At 47.5% G+C, this 23,904-nt stretch overlaps 1 protein-coding gene across 1 annotated transcript in view; it reads right to left on the bottom strand.

Annotated features, from left to right (window-relative positions):
• The window catches only part of LOC146180656 (uncharacterized), a 25,891-nt gene extending 5,415 nt beyond the window's left edge, over positions 1-20,476 (bottom strand). Inside the window, exons 1-3 of the mRNA XM_084575614.1 lie at positions 20,192-20,476; positions 16,658-16,879; positions 14,735-15,130 (exon numbers count right to left, since the gene is read on the bottom strand). Of these exons, the coding sequence (XP_084431740.1) occupies positions 14,735-15,130; positions 16,658-16,879; positions 20,192-20,476 (903 nt within the window). The remainder of the gene's footprint in view (positions 1-14,734; positions 15,131-16,657; positions 16,880-20,191) is intronic.
• Positions 20,477-23,904: the final 3,428 nt, after the last annotated feature.

Raw genomic sequence — 23,904 nt, forward strand, 5'->3', positions numbered from 1 at the left:
CTGACCGCTCTAAAACTGCCTTCATCACACCAGATGGATTATATGAATTCAACGTCATGCCCTTTGGGCTTTGCAACGCCCCGGCCACATTTGAACGCCTCATGGACACTGTGCTTCGTGGATTCAAGTGGCGAACCTGTCTTTGCTATCTCGATGATGTCGTAGTCTTTTCTACCGATTTTCAATCCCACCTGCTCCGACTGAAGGACGTTCTCACTTGTCTCGCTACCGCCGGCCTCCAACTGAATCTGAAGAAGTGCCGCTTTGCTGCTCGCCGACTAACAATTCTAGGTCATGTCGTTTCTAAGGATGGCATTCTTCCCGATCCCACCAAACTTCGTGCAGTTGCCGAATTCCCACGCCCAAAATCACTGAAGCAGCTACGAAGTTTCATTGGCCTATGCTCCTACTTTCGCCGCTTCATCTTAAATTTCGCCTCTATTATTGCTCCTCTCATCCAGCTCCTCTCCGGCAGCTCCGACCTCTGCGCATGGACACCTGCTTGTGATGACGCTCAACACTTTACGCCGTCTTTTAGTTTCGCCTCCCATCCTCCGCCACTTCGACCCGAATGCGCCAACTGAGATTCACACTGACGCTAGCGGTATTGGGATAGGCGCCGTTCTCACCCAACGCAAACCTGGTATCCGAGACTATGTGGTGGCGTACGCAAGCCGCACCTTGACCAAGGCAGAGTCCAATTATTCTGTTACGGAAAGAGAATGCTTGGCCATTATTTGGGCCATCGGCAAATTCCGTCCGTATGTCTATGGCCGACCATTTTATGTGGTCACTGATCATCACGCTCTGTGCTGGCTGGCATCCCTCAAGGACCCGTCCGGCCGCCTTGCTCGCTGGGCTCTTCGCCTCCAAGAGTATGACATTCGTGTCATATATCGCTCAGGCCTCAAGCATACTGACGCGGACGCTCTTTCGCGCTCACCGCTGCCTCCCTCTTCGTTGCCTGATGAGATCTGCGCCTACGATTTGTCTTCGCTTGCCACTATTGACATGGCCACGGAACAGCGGCGCGACCCGTGGATATCTACACTTCTGGACTTTCTTTCAAGTCACTCTCCAGGTCGTCTGTCTCGGGCGCTTGCCCGCCAAGCTCACCATTTTTCAATTCGTGACGGGCTGCTCTATCGCCGCAGTTATCTTCACAACGGAAGGAAGTGGCTTTTAGTCATCCCCCGTCATCTCCGCGCCGAAATTTGTGCTGCTTTCCATACTGATCCCCAGTGCGCCCACGGCGGAGTGTTGAAAACATACACGCGCTTGCGTCTACGCTTCTTCTGGCGTGGAATGTACCGCTTTGTCCGCCATTTTGTCCGCTCCTGCCAGTCTTGCCAACGCCGAAAAACTCCTCTAAAGTCCTCTGCTTCGTTGCAGCCGTTGCCCTGTCCTGCCCGTCCGTTTCATCGTGTCGGCATAGATCTATACGGTCCCCTTCCTACAACTTCAGCTGGCAACCGCTGGATTATCGTGGCAGTGGATCATCTAACCCGCTACACTGAGACATCATCATTGCCCTCTGCTTCCGCACGCGACGTGGCTGCCTTTATTCTGAAAAACCTGATTCTTCGCCATGGTGCCCCTCGCGAACTGCTCAGTGACCGCGGACGCGTTTTCTTATCAGACGCTCTTGAGGCTCTCCTGAAAGAATGCCGCATCATACACCGCACCGCTACCTCGTACCACCCTCAGACGAATGGACTGACAGAACGTTTTAACCGCACTCTCGGTGACATGCTGGCTATGTACGTGAACACCGACCATTCCAATTGGGACCAAGTTCTACCATTTGTTACTTACGCATATAACACCGCGACACAGGCCACTACTGGATTCTCTCCATTCTTTCTCCTTTACGGGCGCGAGCCACCCTGTACTATGGACACACTTTTTCCCTACCGCCCTGACGTTTCCGAATCTTCCCCGCTATCCGATGCCGTCACGTACGCAGAAGAATGCCGTCAGCTCGCCCGCTCTCTCACAACAGAAAATCAGTGGCAACAAAAATACCTCCGTGATACCGGCGAAGATTCGTCATATCTCCAGGACACACTGGTGTGGCTCTGGGTGCCCTCCACAACCCCTGGCCTTTCAAAGAAGTTTCTTGCTCGCTACCACGGGCCATATAGGGTCCTCCAGCAAACATCTGCAGTCAACTACGTAGTTGAGCCCATCACGCCCTCTGCGGACTTGCGTCGCCGTGGTCGTGAAACAGTTCACGTGAACCGATTGAAGCCATTCTATGACCCCGCTGTGCTTTCCGCGCCATAAGTCGCCAGGATGGCTCCTTTTTTTTTACCCGCGGGGAAAATGTACTGTGATAGTCAGCACTTCAGCCATCGACATGCACCTGTGCGTTGTGCGACGAAGACAAAGAAGAAGTACGCTGGGCTCGCCGTTGCAAGGTCCTGTCCTCACAGCTCTCCATCTGAGCGTCAATAAACGCCCTATTACAATATATATATATATATATATATATATATATATATATATATATATATATATGTATGTATGTATGTATGTATGTATGTATGTATGTATGTATGTATATGTATATATATTGAAATGTGCATTTAATAGTTGGTTCGAACGTCTAGCGCTGGCAGTAATTCGGGCACAGCAGGGCACAGCTTCAGCGCGAGAGAGATGGGCGCCGGAGGCAAGCGATGGTGATGGCGATGCCGCAGCGTTGTTTGTTCTTTGTCTTCTTTACATTTTCCCCGCGTGAAGAAGTCGCTATCCTGGCGACTCACGGAGAAGAGAGGACAGAGGGTTGTAATACGGCTTGAGGCGCCTAACATGAACGACCTAACGGCCGCGGCGGCGGTGGTCGGAAGAAGGGGTGACTGGCTCGATGATGCAGTTTACAGGGGATGTGCGTTCCAAGACGCGATAAGGTCCGTAGTATTTCGTTTCTAGTTTGCTGGTGGCAGGAACGCATAGTCAAACGAAGCTGTCGGCCAGGAACGTTGGAGCAGGGGTATCGCTATCATGCTGATCTTTGCGATAGCCTTGAGTGTTAGAGGTAAACGTGCGAGCTAGCTGACGGCATTCCTCGGCCTTCTGTACAATATCGGACAAAGCACTGTACTCAGAGGCATCTGGATGGTATGGCAAAATTGTGTCCAGAGTACAAGATGGTTCAACGCCATATAAGAGAAAAAAGGGCGCAAAACCAGTTGTTGCTTGGGTGGCAGTGTTGTACGCGAACGTTACGAATGGCAGTACCTGGTCCCAGTTGGAGCTCCCAGATTCGGATGTAACATACATTGCGAGCATGTCCCCAAACGTACGGTTGAAACGCTCCATGAGGCCGTTGGTTTGCGGGTGATGCGCTGTTGTAGCCCGTTTGCAAGACGACAGAAGTTGTTGGACTACTTCGGAAAGAAAGACACGACCTCTATCACTGAGTAGCTCGCGAGGGGCGCCGTGTCGAAGAATGAAGTGGTGCAGAAGAAAATGAGCTACCTCTCGGGCTGTCACCGCGGTAGGGGCAGCAGTCTCCGCGTAGCGGGTCAGGTGGTCGACGGCGACGATGGCCCATCGATTACCGGCGGCACTGCATGGTAGCGGACCATAAAGGTCGATTCCCATGCGATCAAACGGGCGAGCTGGACACGGTAAAGGCTGGAGAGGGCCAGCGGGGTGGCGAGAAATCTTGCGTTGTTGACAGGTGGTACAAGAGCGAATGTAACGACGTACGAAATTGTACATTCCCCGCCAGTAATACCTCTGACAAATTCGATCATAGGTTAGCAGGACGCCGGCATGAGTGCTTTGCGGGTCAGTGTGATGGTGGGCACAAACCTGGATCGGCGGTGGCGCGGAATGACAAGAAGCCATTTTCTGCCGTCTGAGTTGTAGTTCCTTCGCTAGAGGAGGCCGTCCCGAATGGTAAAATGTGAGGCCTGTCGGCGGAGTGCCCGAGAATGCATAGCCGCGGAAGTAGTGCCAAGGATATCTAACAGGTTAGAAACCCAAGGATCTTGTCGTTGCTTGAAAGGCATATCCTCAATGGTGAGTGCTGACAAGGATTCTTGCGGAGGGTATGATGAGTTAGGCGAACGCACCGGTGACCGAGAAAGAGCGTCGGCGTCAGAGTGCTTGCGGCCAGAGCGGTACACTACACGGATGTCGTAATCCTGAAGCCTGAGAGCCCAGCGCCCGAGATGGCCAGGCGGATCCTTGAGAGACGTGAGCCAGCAGAGAGTACCTCGAAGGAGTGGCCATATAAGTAAGGGCGGAACTTCGTTATAGCCCACACGATTGCTAAGCACTCCTTTTCGGTAACGAAGTAGTCGGACTCGGCTTTGGTAAGAGCACGGCTTGCGTAGGCGGCAACGTATTCGAAGAAGCCAGGCTTGTGCTGGGCGAGGACGGCGCCGAGGCCGACACCACTGGCATCGGTGTGAAGTTCTGTAGGTGCAGCAGGGTCGTAATGGTGAAGGATTGGCGGTGACGTCAGAACATTGCGCAGCGTCGCGAATGCATCATCGCAGGCTGCCGACCAAGAGGAGAGGTGTGTAAGGGGGGCTATGATGGTTGCGAAATCCCGAACAAAACCACGAAAGTACGAGCAGAGGCCCACGAAGCTTCGCAGTTGTTTCAAAGTGGTCGGTTTCGGAAAGTCGGCAACAGCGCGCAGCCTCTCAGGATCAGGCAGAACTCCATCTTTGCACACAACATGTCCGAGTATTGTGAGCTGGCGGGCACCGAAGCGGCACTTTTTGAGGTTCAGTTGAAGATCGGCGCGGGTTAGGCAGGTGAAGACCTGGCGAAGTCGAGCCAGGTGGGTCGGGAAGTCGGTTGAAAAGACGACGATATCATCGAGGTAGCATAAACAATGTTCCATTTCAGGCCACGCAGTACGGTGTCCATCATTCTTTCAAATGTGCTGGGGCGTTACAAAGACCGAATGGCATAACATTAAATTCGTATAGTCCGTCTGGAGTAATAAAGGCGGTCTTAGCGCGATGCTCCTCTGCCATGGGCACCTGCCAATACCCAGAGCGCAAATCAAGTGAGGAAAAGAATTCTGTGCCTTGCAAGCAGTCTAGGTAATGCCGAAAGTTGGGCGAGTTGGTTAACATTCATGATGGAAAATAGCGCGAAAGTACACGAAGGACGGAAGGAAGTAAGACACGGACAAGCGCTTGTCCGTGTCTTACTTCCTTCCGTCCTTCGTGTACTTTCGCGCTATTTTCCATCATGAAGAAGTCTAGGGCATCATCGATTCGTGGGAGGGGGTACACATCACGATGAGTAATTTTGTTGAGGCGGCGATAATTAACACAAAATCGTATGGAGCCATCCTTCTTAACTAGGACCACAGAAGACGACCATGGACTACAGGATTCTCTTATTACTCCGCGTTGCAGCATGTCATCTACTCGTTGGGCAATAACACGGCGCTCAGTCGGGGACACCCGATACGGCCGCTGATGGAGAGGTGGGTGAGCGCCAGTGTCGATGAGGTGGGAAACGGTCGTCGTGCGGCCCAAGGAATATTGCGGGATGTCGAAGGAGGAGCGGAATTGGTGTAGAAGGTCAAGAAGTTGATCGCGGTGGCGCGGCTCTAGAGCGTTGTCCACAGAATGCAGAATGGTCAAAAAGGTCCCGCTGTAGCGGATCTCAAGCCACACGAGTTGGAGTGAAGGCGTCAACTTGGCAAACAGGGAATGACACATCATCAAAGGCGAACAGAAGGTCCACGGGCTCGATGCGGCCGAGGCACTCCCCTTCGATCAACATGGCAGGAGACGCAAGAGGATTGGCTACCAGAAGTGTGCAAGCGCCGTTGTTCATGTCAAGGACGGCAAACGGCAGCGGTAAGTGGCGGCGGCGGCAGAAACATTAGAGGGCACAAAGGGAACTGTCGCGGCGGTGGTAAAAGGGGCAGTGAGGGGAACCAGAACAGCGCTGATGGGTGGGATAGTTGTGTCATGAGCTACGAGGAGTTTGGCTGCAAAACGAGGACACGACTCGTGGAGCAGGGCATCAGATGGTGCATCACTTGGTTCAATGAGCTCTACTTGAGGATTGGCGCAGTCAATGATAACATGATGCTGGGACAGGAAATCCCAGCCGAGAATGACGTCATGAGAACATGTGGGGACACGGCCGGTCTCGAGGGAGAGCGCGTTTCTCTCTTCTCTTACGGCCTCTCCAATGGGGTCTGTTTCCACCGCCCGCCGCTCCTCCGTGGGGTCGCCACCGCCCCACTGCTGCTCCTCCGCTACAGCCGTTCATGCGCAAGGGAAACGCGCGCTCGCTCTTCGTGGTACGCAACAGTACACCATCGGCGCGTCGAAGAGTCGGCGGTGAGCAGTCCACACCGCCACACAACACGCAATCAGAGCAAGCTTGGAACTGGTCGAAATCCACACCAAAATTCACGGCACAAAGCACAACGCTGGCTGCAGCGGCATAGTGCGATGAGAGCACGCGGCGTGTGCACCAAGTCCAAGGGAACAAAACGCGAGTCTCGAGAAAAAGCCGCCAAAGCACGGGCTGCCGATCGCTTTGCGCTCAGGCGAATGGAAGGAAATGGAAGTTAGGTTGGCGCGCTTTAGCGCACGCGTTCATGACTTTAAAGCAGCGTCCCAGATGGTTCCTGTGAGTGCTTTCTTGATGGCGCCCGAGTCCATCTGTGTGCACGGGCAAGAAGCGGGGGAAAAAAAAGAAAAGGCCCAATCTGTCTACCACGTGTGCGGTACGCTTTCTGGACGCCGCTGCTCGTGCCCTTCTCAAGTGCCCCAGGGCACGGGTGGCCGCCACAACCCTGTAACAATCGTGTAGCGGCCTACCCGGCGCCACTCAAGTGGGTTTGTTAAAAAAAAAAAGAAAAGAGGCAGACATCTATATTCCGCAAGACCGTGTACATATAGGTCAGACCGGAAATTTATCTACACCAGCTAAAGTTCCTCGATCGTTAACATAAGCCGCGTTGATATGGACAACTCGAATTTTGGGCAGTTTTTCTGGGGACCAAGCTATTCAGTCGCATGAACAGCCGTGGTAAGAGTAAGTCTTCTAGACATCAGATATGCCATCAAGCGTATAAATATCCAGGCGAGTGAAGCGGAACTATGTTATTTCAGGCATAATTACAACGAGGATAATGAGATTGGAGCTGCAAAAATATTGTCTAATTCCAACTTCAATGAACCCCACTATGCGCAGAAGCAGATCCTATCATGGCATAATATTTGAAAAATTTTTATTCGCGATTCGTTATTACGGACAACTTATTTTAAGGACAAATTTGCTCGGGAACAAAACTGTCTATATTAATGAGGCACGACTGTAATTAATTTTTTTGTTCTCCTCCATTTCGGCCCAGCTATCGCTCAAAATATTACAGTAGTGTTCAGTTTCAGTATTGGTAAAATGCTATTTCGGTGTTCCTAACGTTCTTTTTTTAACGCCTAATAGAGCTATAAATAAACGTTAGCATAACCTTTCTATAAACATTTTAACAACATATATCTAATATATATGCAGCATTATACTAGCGCTCTTGAAAATGATAAAACAACCCTGCACGAGCATGTAGCCTACCATTGGTGACGGTACACAACTACGCAATACAGCGCGACATACAACTCCTATAGTCACCTCTGAATAAATAGCACAGAGAAAAGTTTTTATATCCATTATTGAGGAGTGTCCCTTGAGTAACAGTGGCGAATGTGTAATAAGCAAAGCATTCTACCAAAATAATGGGGCAGCGATTGCTCTCTAAAGCAGGCATTACTGCACAGATAGTTACAAAGAACTATTAGTTCAAAAACATACTAGAAAAAGAAAGAAAATATTGCTAGGAATTAGTGCTTGAAGTAGAGTTTCTGTTTATTTTTCATGAGATAATCATGATATCATGTAAACGTTTCATTAAACCAGCGTTTATTTGCAAAATTAAAATAATGTTTATAATACAACATAAAACCTTTGCTGGTCTATAAATTATAGCAAAATTGATAACAAAACTTAAAAGCGTTTACTCTGACTTTATACTAATACTTTATGTCATGTAATCATTATGCAACTTACATTACATTTTTATAAAATTATTTTCATCTTCAGTGTTACCTCGATGGTTTCTCATCTAGCGCTGAAAGACGGTTTTGATATTGTTGCTGTTATGTTTGCCTTGAAGAAGCTTGGGTGTGATCACTGTTCATTCATTTTTTTTTCATCTTCTTGTACAGGCTTGGGAAAAAATTCAGATTAAAATGAATAAAAGTAGATGTCATGCCGCAATACATGTCATATGCTTGTCGAACGTTTGCTGAGCGACAGTGTTTTTTTTTAATATAAAGACTCCATTTACGTGTGTAGCACGTTGACAGGATGCAGCTGCAGCATCTACCTCTGTAATCTTTCATTTAGGGGCTGCACTCACCACGAAACCTGCGGGCGACAGCGCGAAACCAGGCAAAAGCCACCCGCCGCCACTGAAGCAGATGCGGAGCGAACAGTGAGCAGGTCGCGCCTGTTGCGGCGGCGGAGAGCGTGACTCAAGGAGAAAAATTCCCATTGTTCACGCGGCGATTGAGAAGGCCGTAAGAAAGAGCGCGCGCTCTCTCCCTCGAGACCGGCCGTGGTGGGGAGAACGACGAATTCGATTATGTACAAGGCTGCAGCAATGACGACGCGAGCAGTGCAGACAGCTGTCGGCTGTACACTGTGAGCGGATGCGGTACGAAGCGATAGTCCCTCCAGAGGCGTAGTCACCTTTCGGAGGGAGCGGCAGAGTTTTTAGCTGATACCTGATACAGCGGCACCGGTGTCGACGAGCGCAAGAGTATGAACACCTTCAACGATGACAGCAGTAACATTCGCGGGATTAAGACGAGGACTTTGAAATTCTGTCGAATACGCAGTTCGTGCCTCGCGAATTGCGGCGGTTAGTTTACCGGCTGAGTAGCGGGTCGTCGGCGCATTGGCGAAATGGAGCGGCGACAGAGGTGATGGCGAACGACGAGGCAGGAAGTCCGGAGGATCGGGGGGTGCTGTTGGAGGACCGGTTGGGACGGGGAACGGGGGGGCCAAATAAGGTGGCCCAGGCCGTGCAGCAAAAGCCATATTTATTCGGCGCCGGCAGTAGCGTGTAGTGTGCCCAGGGATGCCGCAGTGGTAGCAAATAGGCCTGTTGTCTGAAGTGCGCCGTGGAGATGGTGTCTGACGCAAGGAGGGAGCAAAAGCTGTTGGTGCCGAACGCATAAGGGGCAAAGCATAGGCATATGCTGGCTCAGGAGGTGGACTTAAAGTAACTTCGGCATACGTGCGACGCAATACCTGAGGAGGAGCCGGCGCGAATGCTGGAGCGTAGCTCAGTGGCGCAACGCCGGACGATGAAATTGTGGGCGTGGGGAACGGCATTGAGGGTGCGACCGGAGCTGATTGAGGAGTAGGATTAGGGACTACTTCAGATACACGTTGCTGGTTTGCACGGCGAAGCTCCGGAACAAGGCCAGTTGGTGATGACTCCTTAATATATGGCTGTAGGGACAGTTGTCGCGCGACCACCTGACGTACAAGAGCATTGATGTCTTCAGAGAGGCTAGATGACTACCTCTCCGCGGCTAGTCCAGCGAGGGATGCATGAGGCTGGCGAATCAAAACACGATCCTTGCGGAGCTTGTCGTAGCTTTGACAGAGGTCGTAGATTTCCTTGACCGTAGTGGGGCCTTTGGCGATGAGCATGTTGAAAACACCGTCATCAATTCCTGTGAGGACATGACGTATCTTAACGGCCTTGGTCATGGTCGGGTCAACGCGGCGACACAAATCAACAATGTCCTCAATATAACTGGTGAACGTTTCACCGGGCAGCTGCAGTTGCGACCGAAGACGTTGTTCCGCTCGGAGTTTTCGGACGTCGGGGCGGCCAAAGACATCTGAAAATTTGGTCTTGAAATTCGTCCAGGTGGTAAAGTCCGGCTCGTGGTTTCGAAACCACAGATTAGCGCCGTCGCTCAAGTAAAAGCTGTCATTATTGAGCTTACGACTGTCGTCCCAGTTATTGTGACGGCTGACCCGTTCTTAAGTGGACAGCCAATCGTCGACGGCGTTGTCGCTGCTTCCACTGAAGGTAGCGGGGTCCCGTTGACGAAGGGCACCTGTGCAGGTGACTGGCGGAGGTAGGTGCAATGAAGTAGGCTCCGTCATTGGGGTAGTCAACGTTTTGCTGCAAAGTTCCAGGGCGAGATGGGTACAGGGAATCTAAGATTGACCTCCACCAAGTGAAATGTGAATTTAAAATTTGGTTCGAACGTGTCGCACTGGCAGTAATTCGGGCACAGCAGGATCGAATTACCGGCCGCAGGGCACAGCTTCAGCGCGAGAGAGATGGGCGCCGGAGACAAGCGATGGTGATGGCGATGCCGCAGCGTTGTTTGTTCTTTGTCTTCTTTACAATATATATATATATATATATATATATATATATATATAGTGTCAGGCATGCGCACAGAAGAGAACAAGGCAAAAATCTGAAAAAGAGGCTCTCCAGAAAGTAGGTTGAGGACATAAAAGCTCACTATCAGGCTAAGTGAAGAAGCTCTCTTTAAATAAACATTATTAAAATATATTGGGGCCAGTCTCTGATGAAGACTGGTCCTCAGGTCGAAACGTCGGTACAACCGTATGTTTTTTAAAATTTTGTCTTGATGAATGAAGTGTTTTGTACGCTACTTCAGACAGTTATTGCTTTCTTTCAGGACATAATGGCTCTTTACTTTCTGAGTGCATTTGCGATTGTGAACATATAGTGTACTTTTTTCCCTTAAACAATGCAGTTGTGATGCTGTTCAATATATGGGGCCTGTGGCTCGTCAAGCTGTCTTTTATGACAGCTTTTATTGCGAAAACAATACTACTAGGTTTCGAGGCTTCAGCGTAGCGCGGCGGTAGTCATGTACGTCTTACCCACGTGACGCTGTGACGTCACACCCCACGTGACACAAAAGCGAGAGATAGGCTCCCAACTCAAGCGGTCGGCGTGGCGCAGTCGGAGCCGCGGCGCAGTTGGCAGGAGCTGCCAACTTGGGTCTCTCGTTTCACATGGGATGGTCATGTCAGAATCAGCCTGCTAGGATCCTGGCATTCACGTTACCCCTATAGGCCACTAAGGCACGGTCATACGGCTTGGTTAAAGCGAAGCTTTATATGTGGGCTGAAGAAGAAGAAAAAGAAAAGAAGAACGCTCGGTCACCAGCAGTTAATGCTTTCGCTCAATATTTGGTTCAGCAGCGTTGAACTCTTGTAATGTTTTTCTGCAGGCCTCCAGTGCCTTGTACTCATTGTAGGACACAAATAAGGGCATCATGAAATAATCCTATATATATATATATATATATATATATATATATATATATATATATATATATATATATATATATATAGGGAGGGGGTTGAAGCTCGAATTGGCCCGGTAGGTCATAAACTTGAAGTAGGTGACACACGGTGAAAAAACACTTTAATCCGACGTTTCGGCCGGGGTCCGGCCTTTTTCAAGGCCTTTTTGACATTCCTTGAAAAAGGCCGGACCCCGGCCGAAACGCCGGATTAAAGTGTTTTTTCACCGTGTGTCACCTACTTCAAGTTTATATATATATATATATATATATATATATATATATATATATATATATATATATATATATATATATATATATATATATATATATATTGTGAGCCTTCTGTGGACCTTCTTTCATTTGTACATGCCATCATCATCTTCTTTCATTTGTACATACCATCATCATCGTCCCGCGGCGCCGTCTCTGGCGCGTGCCTGGGTTGGTGACCGGATTAAAACGCTGGACAAGGCTTCGCTGTCCTTGCCGCCACGACCTCGCCGTCTTGACCTAGCCTTCTTCCACAATATATATATATATATATATATATATATATATATATATATATATATATATATATATATATATATATATATATATCTATATATATATATATATATATATATATATATATATATATATATATATATATATCTATATATATATATATATATATATATATATATATATCCCACGTCACCTACCAACTGCCACCTGTCGGAGGAATGTACATATTTTTTGTGCGGGACAGCGTGGAGAACATCAGTTTTAATGATGTTAAGTTGAAATGTATTAACGAGACATAGGTCGAGGCCTTCCGTCTGCAGATAATCTGGCGCTGGAGTTAGAGCGAAAATGCACGAGCATGCCATTAGTTGTTGACAGTCGACAGGTCACATACATGGCAAAAATGGTTAATGACCCAGAACGAAAAAGCAGGAAGACAGGCTTGCAGATCAACATTCAGAAGGCCAAGGTAACGTTCAACAGTCTCGGGAAGAACAGCCGTTTACGTTAGGTAGCGAAGCACTGGAAGTAGTAGACGAATATGTCTACTTAGGACGGGTAGTAACCGCAGATCCGGACCATGAAAGGAAAATAAGAAAAAGAATAAGATCGGGATGGAGCGCATTTGGCAAGCAGTCGCAGATCATGACTAGCAGCTTACCGGTATCGCTGAAGAGAGAAGTGTACGACAGTTGCATCTTACCTGTACTCGTGTATGTGGCTGAAACGTGGAGGCTAGCGAAAAGGGTCCTACATAAGTTGAGGCCAATACAGAGGGCTATGGAACGCAAAATGGTAGGTGTAACATTAAGAGATAGGAAACGTGCAGATTGGGTCAGAGAAATAACTCAAGTCGCTGACATTCTAGTGGAAATCAGGAAGATGAAATGGGCATGGACAGGACATGTAGAGCGAAGAGAGAATAATTGATGGTCGCTTAGCTGGACTGCAAGGGAAGGAAAGCGTAGATGGAGTGGCATAAAGTTAGTTGGGCGGATGAGGTTAAGTTCGCGGGGGTCAAGTGGATGCAGCGAGCACAGAATCGGGTTAAGTGGAGAAATATGGGAGAGGTCTTCGCCTTGCAGTGGGTTTGGTCATGCTGATTATGATGATGCGATAATGATAGATGGCCGGGCACTGATTGTTCAGTAGTTTGGAGGATGTCACGAGACCAAGTGACGTATGGTCGAGTTTGCAGAAACCCAGGACACAACAGTAGACGAAAATCGAACCGTGAACTCTCGGATCAAACGGAATCCTCGGATCTTAGTCAAAGTAGGCACACGGCTCTGGTTAAAGGTTGTCTTTGTATTTGTCTCTGTGTCTGGGGATCCTTCACAAAACGAAGTAGCATACTGATTATTCCGATGAGCATAGATGAGATAACAGGCACAGATCAAGATGTTAGTTATTACACGAGCATCAAAGTGCATGTACGCAACGGCGGACTGGTTAGCGTGGCAACAAATCGGGGCCATTAATGTCGCGACCATACTTACCTTAAGGCGGAGTTTAAGTACGCCTCCGTTTTTATTGCTTTAGCTTAACGTGTTCCAACGTGTAGAAGATACAGGGTACGGCGTAATGTCTAGTACGCGCCATTTACCATTTTCCTTCGATTTTGCGTAAAGAGATCACGGTATATTTGAAAAATAAAGCCGTCAACAACAGAGGTGAGTCCCTTTTTATTTATTTTTTTTTCTATCTTTTGGAGCTCAAAGTATGCAACATCAAAAATAAGCATCTGGAATTCTCCAATGTTCTTGAGTTGGCTCTCATGTACCGCGCGTTTAAAAAGTGGTGCTGCTGCGTGCAGTATTGTCATCAAAATCGTGTTAACTCCTCCAAGGTCATCAACAAAATTTTCTCAAGAAAAGGACCTTAATTTACGGCTGTCGCTATAATACACAACCGGCATCTGTATTTGATTCTTAAAAAATACAAGCGACGTCATTTAATGAACGTGCCGTGCGTGATGACCAAATCAACGAGGTTTGAAATTCGTAATTTTGAGCTTCAATATTTCGACCCGCATAGCCCATTAAGGAAATAGCAATGAAGTGTCACTTTTGATGTTGACGGCCTTCAGTCTGGGTATATATGTTACCCATTTAAAACTAAAACAGAAACACGGACCAGGTATTTTAATTCTGTATGTCTAACAAGTAGGCTATATGCCCACATTCCTCTGCAGTAGATCTATACAGACCACAGTGAAAGTCGCATAGATTTAAAATGGAAATCTACGAGCAGTACTAAATATCATCCACCATAGCAGTTGGCGGCCAAGTAATAACTCCCGTGGCACGTCCCCTGTTCCCGTAAGAGAATCGCTCACTTGGTACTTTACTGAGCCTTTCTAGTGTAAGTAAATCTTAACCAGGATAATTTCACTGGATCCCGTCTCTTCGCCGCCTTCTGATAATCTGCCTTAACTGAGTGTCCGAATCTATCCACACTCGTTTTATTTTCCAATGGATTGTTCGCGCTGACGCCATAACTCTAACTAAGGACCTCTCGCAGGCAAATCGAGAGATTTGCCTCTATGGGCTACTCCAGAATAAGGAACTGGGCAAACAAATTTGTAACGGGGCGCTTACTGTAATACCCAACAGGGAAAGGACTAAGAGGACGTGAAGGGCTACGTGGTGCGAAGAAGATAGAAGAAGAAAGATTCGGATCATACGAGCTCGTCCACATGTGTGAAAAACGCGAACTGCTGATAACAAAACAGAGCACTGCAACATTATTTTACAAGCCACAAATTTATAAAGGATTACAATTTCACCAAGCTGTCCATTTATCCAATGACCACACCGCACTTCTCCTGTTCAATGTTTTGTACTCACCAGTGGCTCAAACGTCCGCAGCAAGTAGCGGAAAAACAATGTTCCCAGTCCTCCGAAGTTCGCCTGCCGCAGCTCGTCGACAGCAGGGAAGTAGAGCGGGCTACGCAGTGCGGCATGCGACACTCGCAGCCGGTTGGTCCATGGCTCGTATCGGAGGACCTCCAGGGCATCCGCGTGCCACAACCGCTGCATGCGCTGCCGCTCCACGTCGCTCAGCTCCCACATCTTGGAACTGGTGTGCATCCATTGAAGAATGAGGGGATTACGACGTTGGGTCGTCGTGGACTGAGACTCTGTCGTGTCCGATGTCTCACCGCTGAACACAGAGGAGAAATTCGCGTACGACCTCCACAGTGTCTCGTTGGAATCCTCAACGTCGTGTGGCCACACTACAACCTGCGAAATTGAAAGTGGTGCATTAGAAGTACACCTGAGAATGCAATTAAACGCTTATCAAGTCCGCTATATTTCAAAAAGTAGTGTTTTGCACGCAATTGTAAAGCTGACTTCTGCTAGCGTTTCTACACAGTTGCTGGTTCAGTCATAGCAATAACGCACCGGGAAAGTTCAATTTTGGCTTTTGTAATGATGATGTTCTCGTGACGATAGAGCAAATATTTTGCGCGCTGACTTGTGATAAGTAACTTGAAATCTTGCCCGCACTGCGCCAACTTGGGGTGCGGGAGAAGCATTACTATTAACGCGTTAGTGTCAAAGTACCCGGTATGCACAAAACCCGATATCGTCGGCGTTGTAATCACTGTGAGTGAACAATCGCGGGCGCAACTCTGCCAGGACATAGTTGGCAGGTGACAGGGCTTTAAAATTATTGGTCGGCGAGGTATGTGACGTCAGGAGGCCATATCACATGGCAGGAATTGCCAACTCAGGCTTCACATTTGAGATGGCTAGGTGATGTAGGGAATCAAATCCTCCCTGACTCTTGGGCGAGTAGTGAGAGGTGCTGCCTCCAGGCAACGGAGACATATTCGTACGGCTAGATGCTCAAGCTAATCGACAAAAATTAAGTGTTTAGTGAATAATGGAGTACTAAAAGCGACATACGCGAACAACAGTCAACAAGCGGAACCACAGACAGATGCCGCAGAAGAGACATAAGGTATGACGAGTCTGTTATTTATTATGTTATTCAGGAACTGGGATACTGCAGGGGTGCTGCTGGAAGTCTACACCTGAACGCTGTACCTAACTGTCCGTTTCTGCTTATCTATCTGTCCTTGCGTCTACCAGCTAGCTACATATCGTAACATTCTCCAGAGCAAAAAAAAGATTCTCCTCGTACAACGAACTCTGCATTTAACAGCTTGAGGGGTGAGTTGGTGCTGCATAGAACCCAGATTCTGAATTCGTGCTAGAAGTTGTGCATTGCACCCTGCGTGGGTTCGGGAAAACAGTTAAAAGAGATATGGCGTCTTGTGGCCGAGACAACAAAGTTTAGTGGCTACGTAAGGGTTAATTAGAGCTGCTTTGGATGAACTTGTCTTTATGAGGATGTTTCGTAAGGTTGACCTACATGATGAGGAGTGAACGTGAACGTTATATGTGGTAGTCGCAGATGTGTGGTGATTTTTTCTAGTGTTTGTCTTTGTGGTGGAATTTGTGACTGTCATGATTGGACGGTGTTAGTGTTGTACTGGGATGATTGTGCTACTATCTGCCTGGCAAAGAAGAGGTGTGCAAAGATGTACTTGGGTGTAGAAGAGGATGTAGCTGAGTGGTGAAGAGGAAGTGCGTGTTCAGTTTCATATTACAGTTGGTAGTGTGCGCCTGTGTTGTGTATTCTATTCAGGTGATTGTGTTCGTTGCGCCACATTTCTGGAAACTCTGCATAATCAAGGGTTATTTCCGACCAAGCCAAACAATTGTCGCTCACCTTGAATGCACGTCATCTGCAATGCATACCTCGAGATCTTGAAGTCTCGCAGCTGCGGCGGCCTTGTCCTTGAGCCATGACGAATTTGCAATTATTCCTCTCAAGACCTCTCGCAGATTACCGAAGAACGCCCCCACCTCGCGTCTAGAGTTCCGCGTAAACAGGTTGACGGCGCTCTCGGAGGCTAGTAGAAGTCCAAACCTCCTGGCCATCATGGAGTGGCACTCCATCTTTACCTCTCTCATGGCTGCCTGCGAAATCATGTCAACACTTGATAGGCATCACCTGCATCGCGTATCGTCATCATGTAATACTCTGCCTGCTGTTGTAACCTAGGAGCATCGACATGAACGGTTATGTGCTCTTTCATTAATGTGTTCTTGCCCTCGGTTCACCATCCACCTATAGGCTCAACTTCAACGACACTTCCTGTCAGCGCCATGCCACATCATCATCATCAGCCTGATTATACCCACTGCAGGGCGAAGGCCTCTCCCATATTTCTCCACTTAACCCGGTTCTGTGCTAGCTGCATCCACTTGACCCCTGCGAACTTCTTAATCTCATCCGCCCACCTAACTTTTTGCCTCCCCCTGCTACGCTTTCCTTCCCTTGGAATCCAGTTTGTTACCCTCAGCGACCATCGGTTATCCTCTCTTCGCACTACATGTCCTGCCCATGTCCATTTCTTCTTCTTAATTTCCACTAGAATGTCATTAACTTGAGTTATTTCTCTGACCCACTCTGCACGCTTTCTATCTCTTAATGTTACCCCTACCATTTTTCGTTCCATAGCCCTCTGGGTTGTCCTCAACTTAAGTAGAACTCTCTTGGTTAGCCTCCACGTTTCAGCCCCATAGGTGAGTACAGGCAAGATGCAACTGTTGTACACTTTCCTCTTGAGCGATACCGGTAAGCTGCTAGTCATAATCTGCGAGTGCTTGCCAAATGCGCTCCATCCCAATCTTATTCTTCTTGATATTTCCTTTTCATGGTCTGGATCTGCGGTTACTACCTGTCCTAAGTAGACATATTCGCCTACTATTTCCAGTATTTCGCTACCTAATGTAATCTGCTGTTCCTTCCCGAGGCTGTTGAACATTACCTTAGTCTTCTGCATATTGATTTTCAAGCCTACCATTCTACTTTTTCTGTCTAGGTCATCAATCATTATTTGCAGTTCATCCCCCGAGTTGCTTAGCAAGGCAATGTCATCAGCAAATCGCAGATTACTGAGGTATTCTCCATCTACCCTTATCCCTAACTGCTCCCATTCCAAGTCTCTAAATACTTCCTCTAACCATGCCACGATCGGCGTTAAAAGCAGTGCGCATCTATATGGAACTCTGTACAGGCGTCGAATGCACTCAAGCGGGGCAATCCCACTCTGCTGCCACGTGACTCTACGTCACCTCATGTTATGTTGGCGCATATCGAGAAGCAGGCACCCGCGCTCCTCCAACGCTGCCGCCGAAGAGCTGGCGCACAGTCAGAAAGAATTCGCTCCTCCATGTGGTGACGTAGAGCGACGTGACAACACCGAGAGATCTACGCCAATGAGAAATACGCGTCATAGGCTAATTAGAGGTCTACATGGGTGAGCAGCTTCCGACGCCTGTGGGAACGCTGACACCGACATCTAGCATGGACAGATCTCTGCGCTTCGCTCGAGTTCGATGGCGTACGTCTCGTACCACGGGCATGCGCAAGCCGGTTCCTGCGTACGCCAACAGCGCCGACGCTCAGGATATGTAGTTGGAGTTGGGCTTTAAGGCACATACTCTACTACAACACGCATAATTTGCAAATAATATGGAGAAAAAAGAGCTTATTGGGCAGCTGTCGCAATCCTAGCCGCATAGCGAGACTTAACTGTCCTGGAAGTCAGAGATTTCGAAAAGTGTGCTGGAATTCTTAGGCACCACGTGGTCTCTCGCGTCGTCTGCACACCCATATCGACTGCGTTGTGAATAAAGCCAGCAGAGTTAAATTGAAAATTCGCGTTTGTATGCAATCAGAGCGTTTTTTTGGTTAACGCGAGGCTTACAGGATTAGAGTGAGTATTGGTCATCCCTGTTGCGTGTTTCGTTATTTCCGCATGCTGTCGTAAGCGTGTTTGGAAGCAAGCGAGTACTAAAGGCGGTCCGTTGTAAAGCGAGATCGTCTGTTCGCTCTGACCTTCGCGGTGCAAAAGGCGCATGTGAGAATGCGCTGAATGATGCCGAAAGAATGGAAACCGCAGACATGTGCCAAAATGGGCAACGGTAAGCCCTCACGTCCGCCTTCAAAAAATGTGACGTAACGTCCCCTCATTCGACTCGGTCGAAAACTCGGCAGTCATGGAGGCATTGCGAGATCAGGGTGTAGGTGAGCCATATGTGAAAGTACTGGAAGATATCTTTAGTAGCTGCACAGCAACCATAGTTCTGCATAAATAAATCAATAAAATTCCAATTAGGAAGATGGTAGGCAAGGAGACACCACCTCACCAGTGCTATTTACAACTTGTTTAGAAGGTGTATTCAAAGTCATGGAATGGTAGCAGTTAGGCATCAGGGTCGATGGAGAATATCTTAGTAATCTACAATTCACTGATGACATTGCCTGCTAAGTAACTCGGGGGACCAACTGCAACTAATTATTAAGAATATAAACAGGCCAAGCACAACGGTAAAAATAAAGATTAATATGCCCAAGACTAAGGTAATGTTGAACAGCCTGCGAAAGGAAGAGATGATAATCAACATTATTATTATTTTGTCAGCCCACCCCCCATGTAATGTCCTTCGTGGACCTTTGAGGAATAATAAATAAATAAATAAAATTGTTTACAGTAGGTAGCGAAGTGCTGGAAGTAGTAGGTGAATATATCTACTTATGATCGGTTGTAACCGCGGATCCGGACCATGAAAGGAAAATAACTAGGAGAATAAGATTGGGATGGAGCACATTTGGAAGGTATACTCACACATTATGACTAGCAGCTTACCGGTATCACTCAAGAGGAAAGTGTATGAGAGTTGCATCCCACCGACACTCACCTATATATGGGGCTGAAACATGGAGGTTAACTAAAAGGCTTCTACTTAGTTGAGGACAACGCATAGGGCTATGGAACGGAAAATGGTAGGTGTAACGTTGATAGGAAGCGTGCAGAGTAGGCTAGAGAAAAACTCAAGTAACTGACATTCTAACCGGAATTAAGAAGGAGAAATGGGCGTGGGCAGGGCATGTAGTCCGAAGAGAGGATAACAGATAGTCGCTTAAGGTAACACATTGGATTCCAAGGGCGGATTCCAAGGGCGGCGGAAAGTTAGGTGGGCGAATGAGGTTAAGAAGTTCACAGGATGGAAGTGGATGCAGCTCGCACAGGACAGGGTTACTTGGAGTAAAATGAGAGAAGCCTTCGCCCTGTCTTGGATATAGTCCGGCTGATGGTGATGATGATAGTGGTGGTGGTGGTGGTGGTGGTGGTGGTGGAGATGGTGGTAGTGAACGGCCCCCAAATTCTTTGCAACCCCACATCGTTGTGCGTGGTTATCCGAGATCATTTAAGAGCTCACCTCTTGACTCCCTGCGATGAAGTAGAAACCTTCCGGCCAACCAAGCACGGTGAGTATTTGCACCGTCCACAAGGAAAGATGCTCCATTAGATTAGCTGCACTGTGGCTGGAGAGAATCTTCTTTAGTGCACCCAAAATGCGCACATCGTCCACGAGCACCAGCGTCATCTCGTCTACGGCGCTTCCGCCAGGCGTTCTTCTCAACGCACTGATCCAATCGCCGAGAGTGCAGTTCCCCGCGACGGCGGAGATCTCATTCAGGTGAGCAGCAACAGGCCGCCCCATCGTTCCCGGAGCCCTCACAGAATCGAGAACCGTGAGGACGGCCCTTTCGACGGCCAGCAGCCTTTCAATGGCATTCGGGTCTGGCAGGGGCGCGTGGTACAGTTTGTGGAGCTCTGTGAAATAATGCTCTCGGCGCTCAACCGGCTTTTGCAGAGTGTCCACTAATTCCAACCACAAGGACGCCTCTCCGCTACCCTGAAGACAAAAAAAAAAGAATTTCAAATTTAGTGTCACGATTTGTTCGCTAAGCACACTTCGGTACCAAATGCTGAAATCTTGAATTGAAGCTAAAGAACAGCTCTGGCAATTTTTCTTCTTTCCCAAGTCACTATGATACCTAATGCTGGTTCTAGAACTTTAGGTAGTGTGTCCCAAGCGGCACGGTTGAGAACTGCCAAGTTTTCGGGTATATGTATAGCCATTCAACATACCAGTACGTGTTATCATGGGCGATTTTAACGTCCATCCATGAAATATGACGTCACACTGGCCGAACAAGAAGCGACAGTGTGCTTCGGGAGGAGAGGATTTTTTTTATTTATTCATACTGTCAGCATGAGCCAAGACATGAGTTGCAGGATATGTACAATAACAGTATTACGTGAAGAAAAACAAAGGATAAAACTATGCAGTTTATTGGTACTTGCATGTACAAAACACACCACTTTACAAGAAACCCGTACAGCCTTAATTATCATAGAACAAGAAGCAAATCATAACTCAATAAGTACATGCGATAACTTTTCTTGGTTACCCGAATAAATCACACAGCACACCAGGAAATCATCGTACCGTTAACAAGTGCTTTGTCAAAGCATTTTCAAACGCTGTAAGTTCGGTAAGAATGACAATGTCGTTTTGTAGCTTATTCCACTCGTCTATTGACTGAACTAAAAAAGAATATTTAAATCAATCGGTTCTGTAGACTAAAGGTGTAATGCATTCGATGCCTTTGCTTGACAGTGAAGGCGAGCGAGTGTATTTGGGCGAAACATATCAAGCGAGAGTACTGTGAAAACAAAGTATTTTTTTTAGGGAGGTTAAGATCGTGGTTATAAGACGTCGACCTAAATCAGCGCTAAATCGCGACTACGACAAAGAGAAACAACACTAGCGGTGTGTCGACTGCGCACTACTTCGCACTCCTATAGCGATCCCGTTCATGAGCTAATTTATATTAACGCAAAATCAGCTATCCCAGCTTCAGGCGCTTTGGTAAAAGACACGAATGGCGATCAGTTCAGCAGTAGTTTCGTGTCTTATTTCGATTCCTTAACACTTGCTATGAAAATTAAGGTATCACTGTATAAAGTGTGCGCGTAGTGTGATATATAAAAAATGACTCTCAGCAAACCAAACTCTTTTCCACGTGCCGTTAACAGACAAAAGAAAGATCTACCAACTATACCACCATCTCAGCATGTTTCAAGGAAATTTCAAGCATACCACCTAATCCCGAAAAGAAACGTTCTTAAATATGGATGCGTCCCTTGCGATGCGTTTACGAATATCTCAAAGGGACAAATTAGAGTGAGTGCATAAGCCTGCCGCAAGTAACTTGAAAGTAGCCCTTAGATGTTAGGGAGTCCGAATTCGAGGATCGCATGGGCGGAAACTTCTTGCCGCGAAGAAAAATGCTGCATTTTAAGTTCTCGCATATCTTAAACAATAAAACCAGAATTGACATTAGCGTCTATTTAAAAGATCATCATTATGCTTCAAAGAGAATGGGCAATATCGTGAAAGTTATAACTGGCTGATAATTATTCTGAAATACTCATTGTTCCCACTGCAATAAACGACTGGAATATGTTGTCGAAAGAAGTATCCGCAAGTCTCAACTTCTAAGCTGTCTTATAGCTGTCTCTAAGCTGTCTTGTCGTGTGCTTTGACATTTAACGTCATTGTGGTTGGTTGCGCAGACCGAGAATACAGCCTATACATTACTTTGTACGTGCTACTAGAGCAATTAATAACTTTATTACTGTTTTATTTCATTTTGTTGCATTTTATCTGTGCCTTTGATGTAATAACCCCTCTACGATAATGTCCCTCATGGCGTGGAGATACAGAAAATTAAACAAATGTCGAGGAAACAAACTTGTGGCTAAAGCAACTCGTGCTGAGTACAGTATGTGAGGTTATAAGCATGCCTGGGAAGCCATACCTAACTCACTGCAAAAGAAATAGTATCGTTATTGATACCAATAATAACGATAACGATAAATAACGATAATATTAATAACGATATATATAGATGTGTGTGTGTGTGTGTGTGTGTGTGTGTGTGTGTGTGTGTGTGTGTGTGTGTGTGTGTGTGTGTGTGTGTGTGTGTGTGTGTGTGTGTGTGTGTGTGTGTGTGTGTGTGTGTGTGTGTGTGTGTGTGAGTGTGTGTGTGTGTGTGTGTGTGTGTGTGTGTGTGTGTGTGTGTGTGTGTGTGTGTGTGTGTGTGTGTGTGTGTGTGTGTGTGTGTGTGTGTGTGTGTGTGTGTGTGTGTGTGTGTGTGTGTGTGTGTGTGTGTGTGTGTGTGTGTGTGTGTGTGTGTGTGTGTGTGTGTGTGTGTGTGTGTGTGTGTGTGCGCGTGTGTGTGTGCGTGCGCGTGTGTTGCGGAAGTTGCGGAACCTTTTACCTCAGATATAGAGCGAAATCATGGAGCGAAACTCACGGGACCCCGCCGCTCCTCTCAGCAAGATTCAACACGCCTATAGGGCAGCGACCGCACGCCCTTGACGCGGGCGCTGCGTAGACAGCCGAGAGCATAAAAGCGCATACAGCAGCACGACCGCGCCAGTCCGCTCTGGGAAGATTCAGACTTCCGAGCCACTCTCGCGGCCGCGCCGGGAAAGCGCACTGTGTTTCATCGGGCCCGCGATCGACGCATCGTTCTCCGGACCTGTACGGCCGGCGCTACCGAACAACCCAGCCTACGACGCCTCAACAAAAAAGAAAGCCGTGAGAATTCCATTTCGCCACAGACTGTTGTTCAATCGACCATTATTTTCGCTTTTGTTAACCTTTACCTGACTTAGTAATAGTTTACGCAGTGTTTTCTATGGGAATTTTGCCCATACTTATTATATCTAGAATACTTGCTGTGTTATCTTTATAGTCTTCTTTTTATCGCACTGCTTTGTTCATTGCCGGGGTTTCTTTTTTTCTCTTGTCATTTAATTAGTCGTCTTCCCATCAATATCTTGTCGTGGCGTTTTATTTTCTTTAATTGCACTCTATTATTATGTAGTGTAATTCGGACTACTATTTATCCGCGAACAGGACTGGTCAACAAAGTGTCGGTGAGAGAGAGAGAGGAGTAGCGCAATTGTTTATTAGTATTGTGTCATAGCACTGCATAACGCTTCACCCCTAAGATGTCTGATTCAGAGTTAGAACGACTTGTTGAGTATGGCCGAACTTTTGGCTCTGATGGT

Source organism: Amblyomma maculatum, chromosome 8, assembly GCF_055883805.1.
Source record: "Amblyomma maculatum isolate TAMU_Amacu chromosome 8, ASM5588380v1, whole genome shotgun sequence".
NCBI lineage: Eukaryota > Metazoa > Arthropoda > Arachnida > Ixodida > Ixodidae > Amblyomma > Amblyomma maculatum.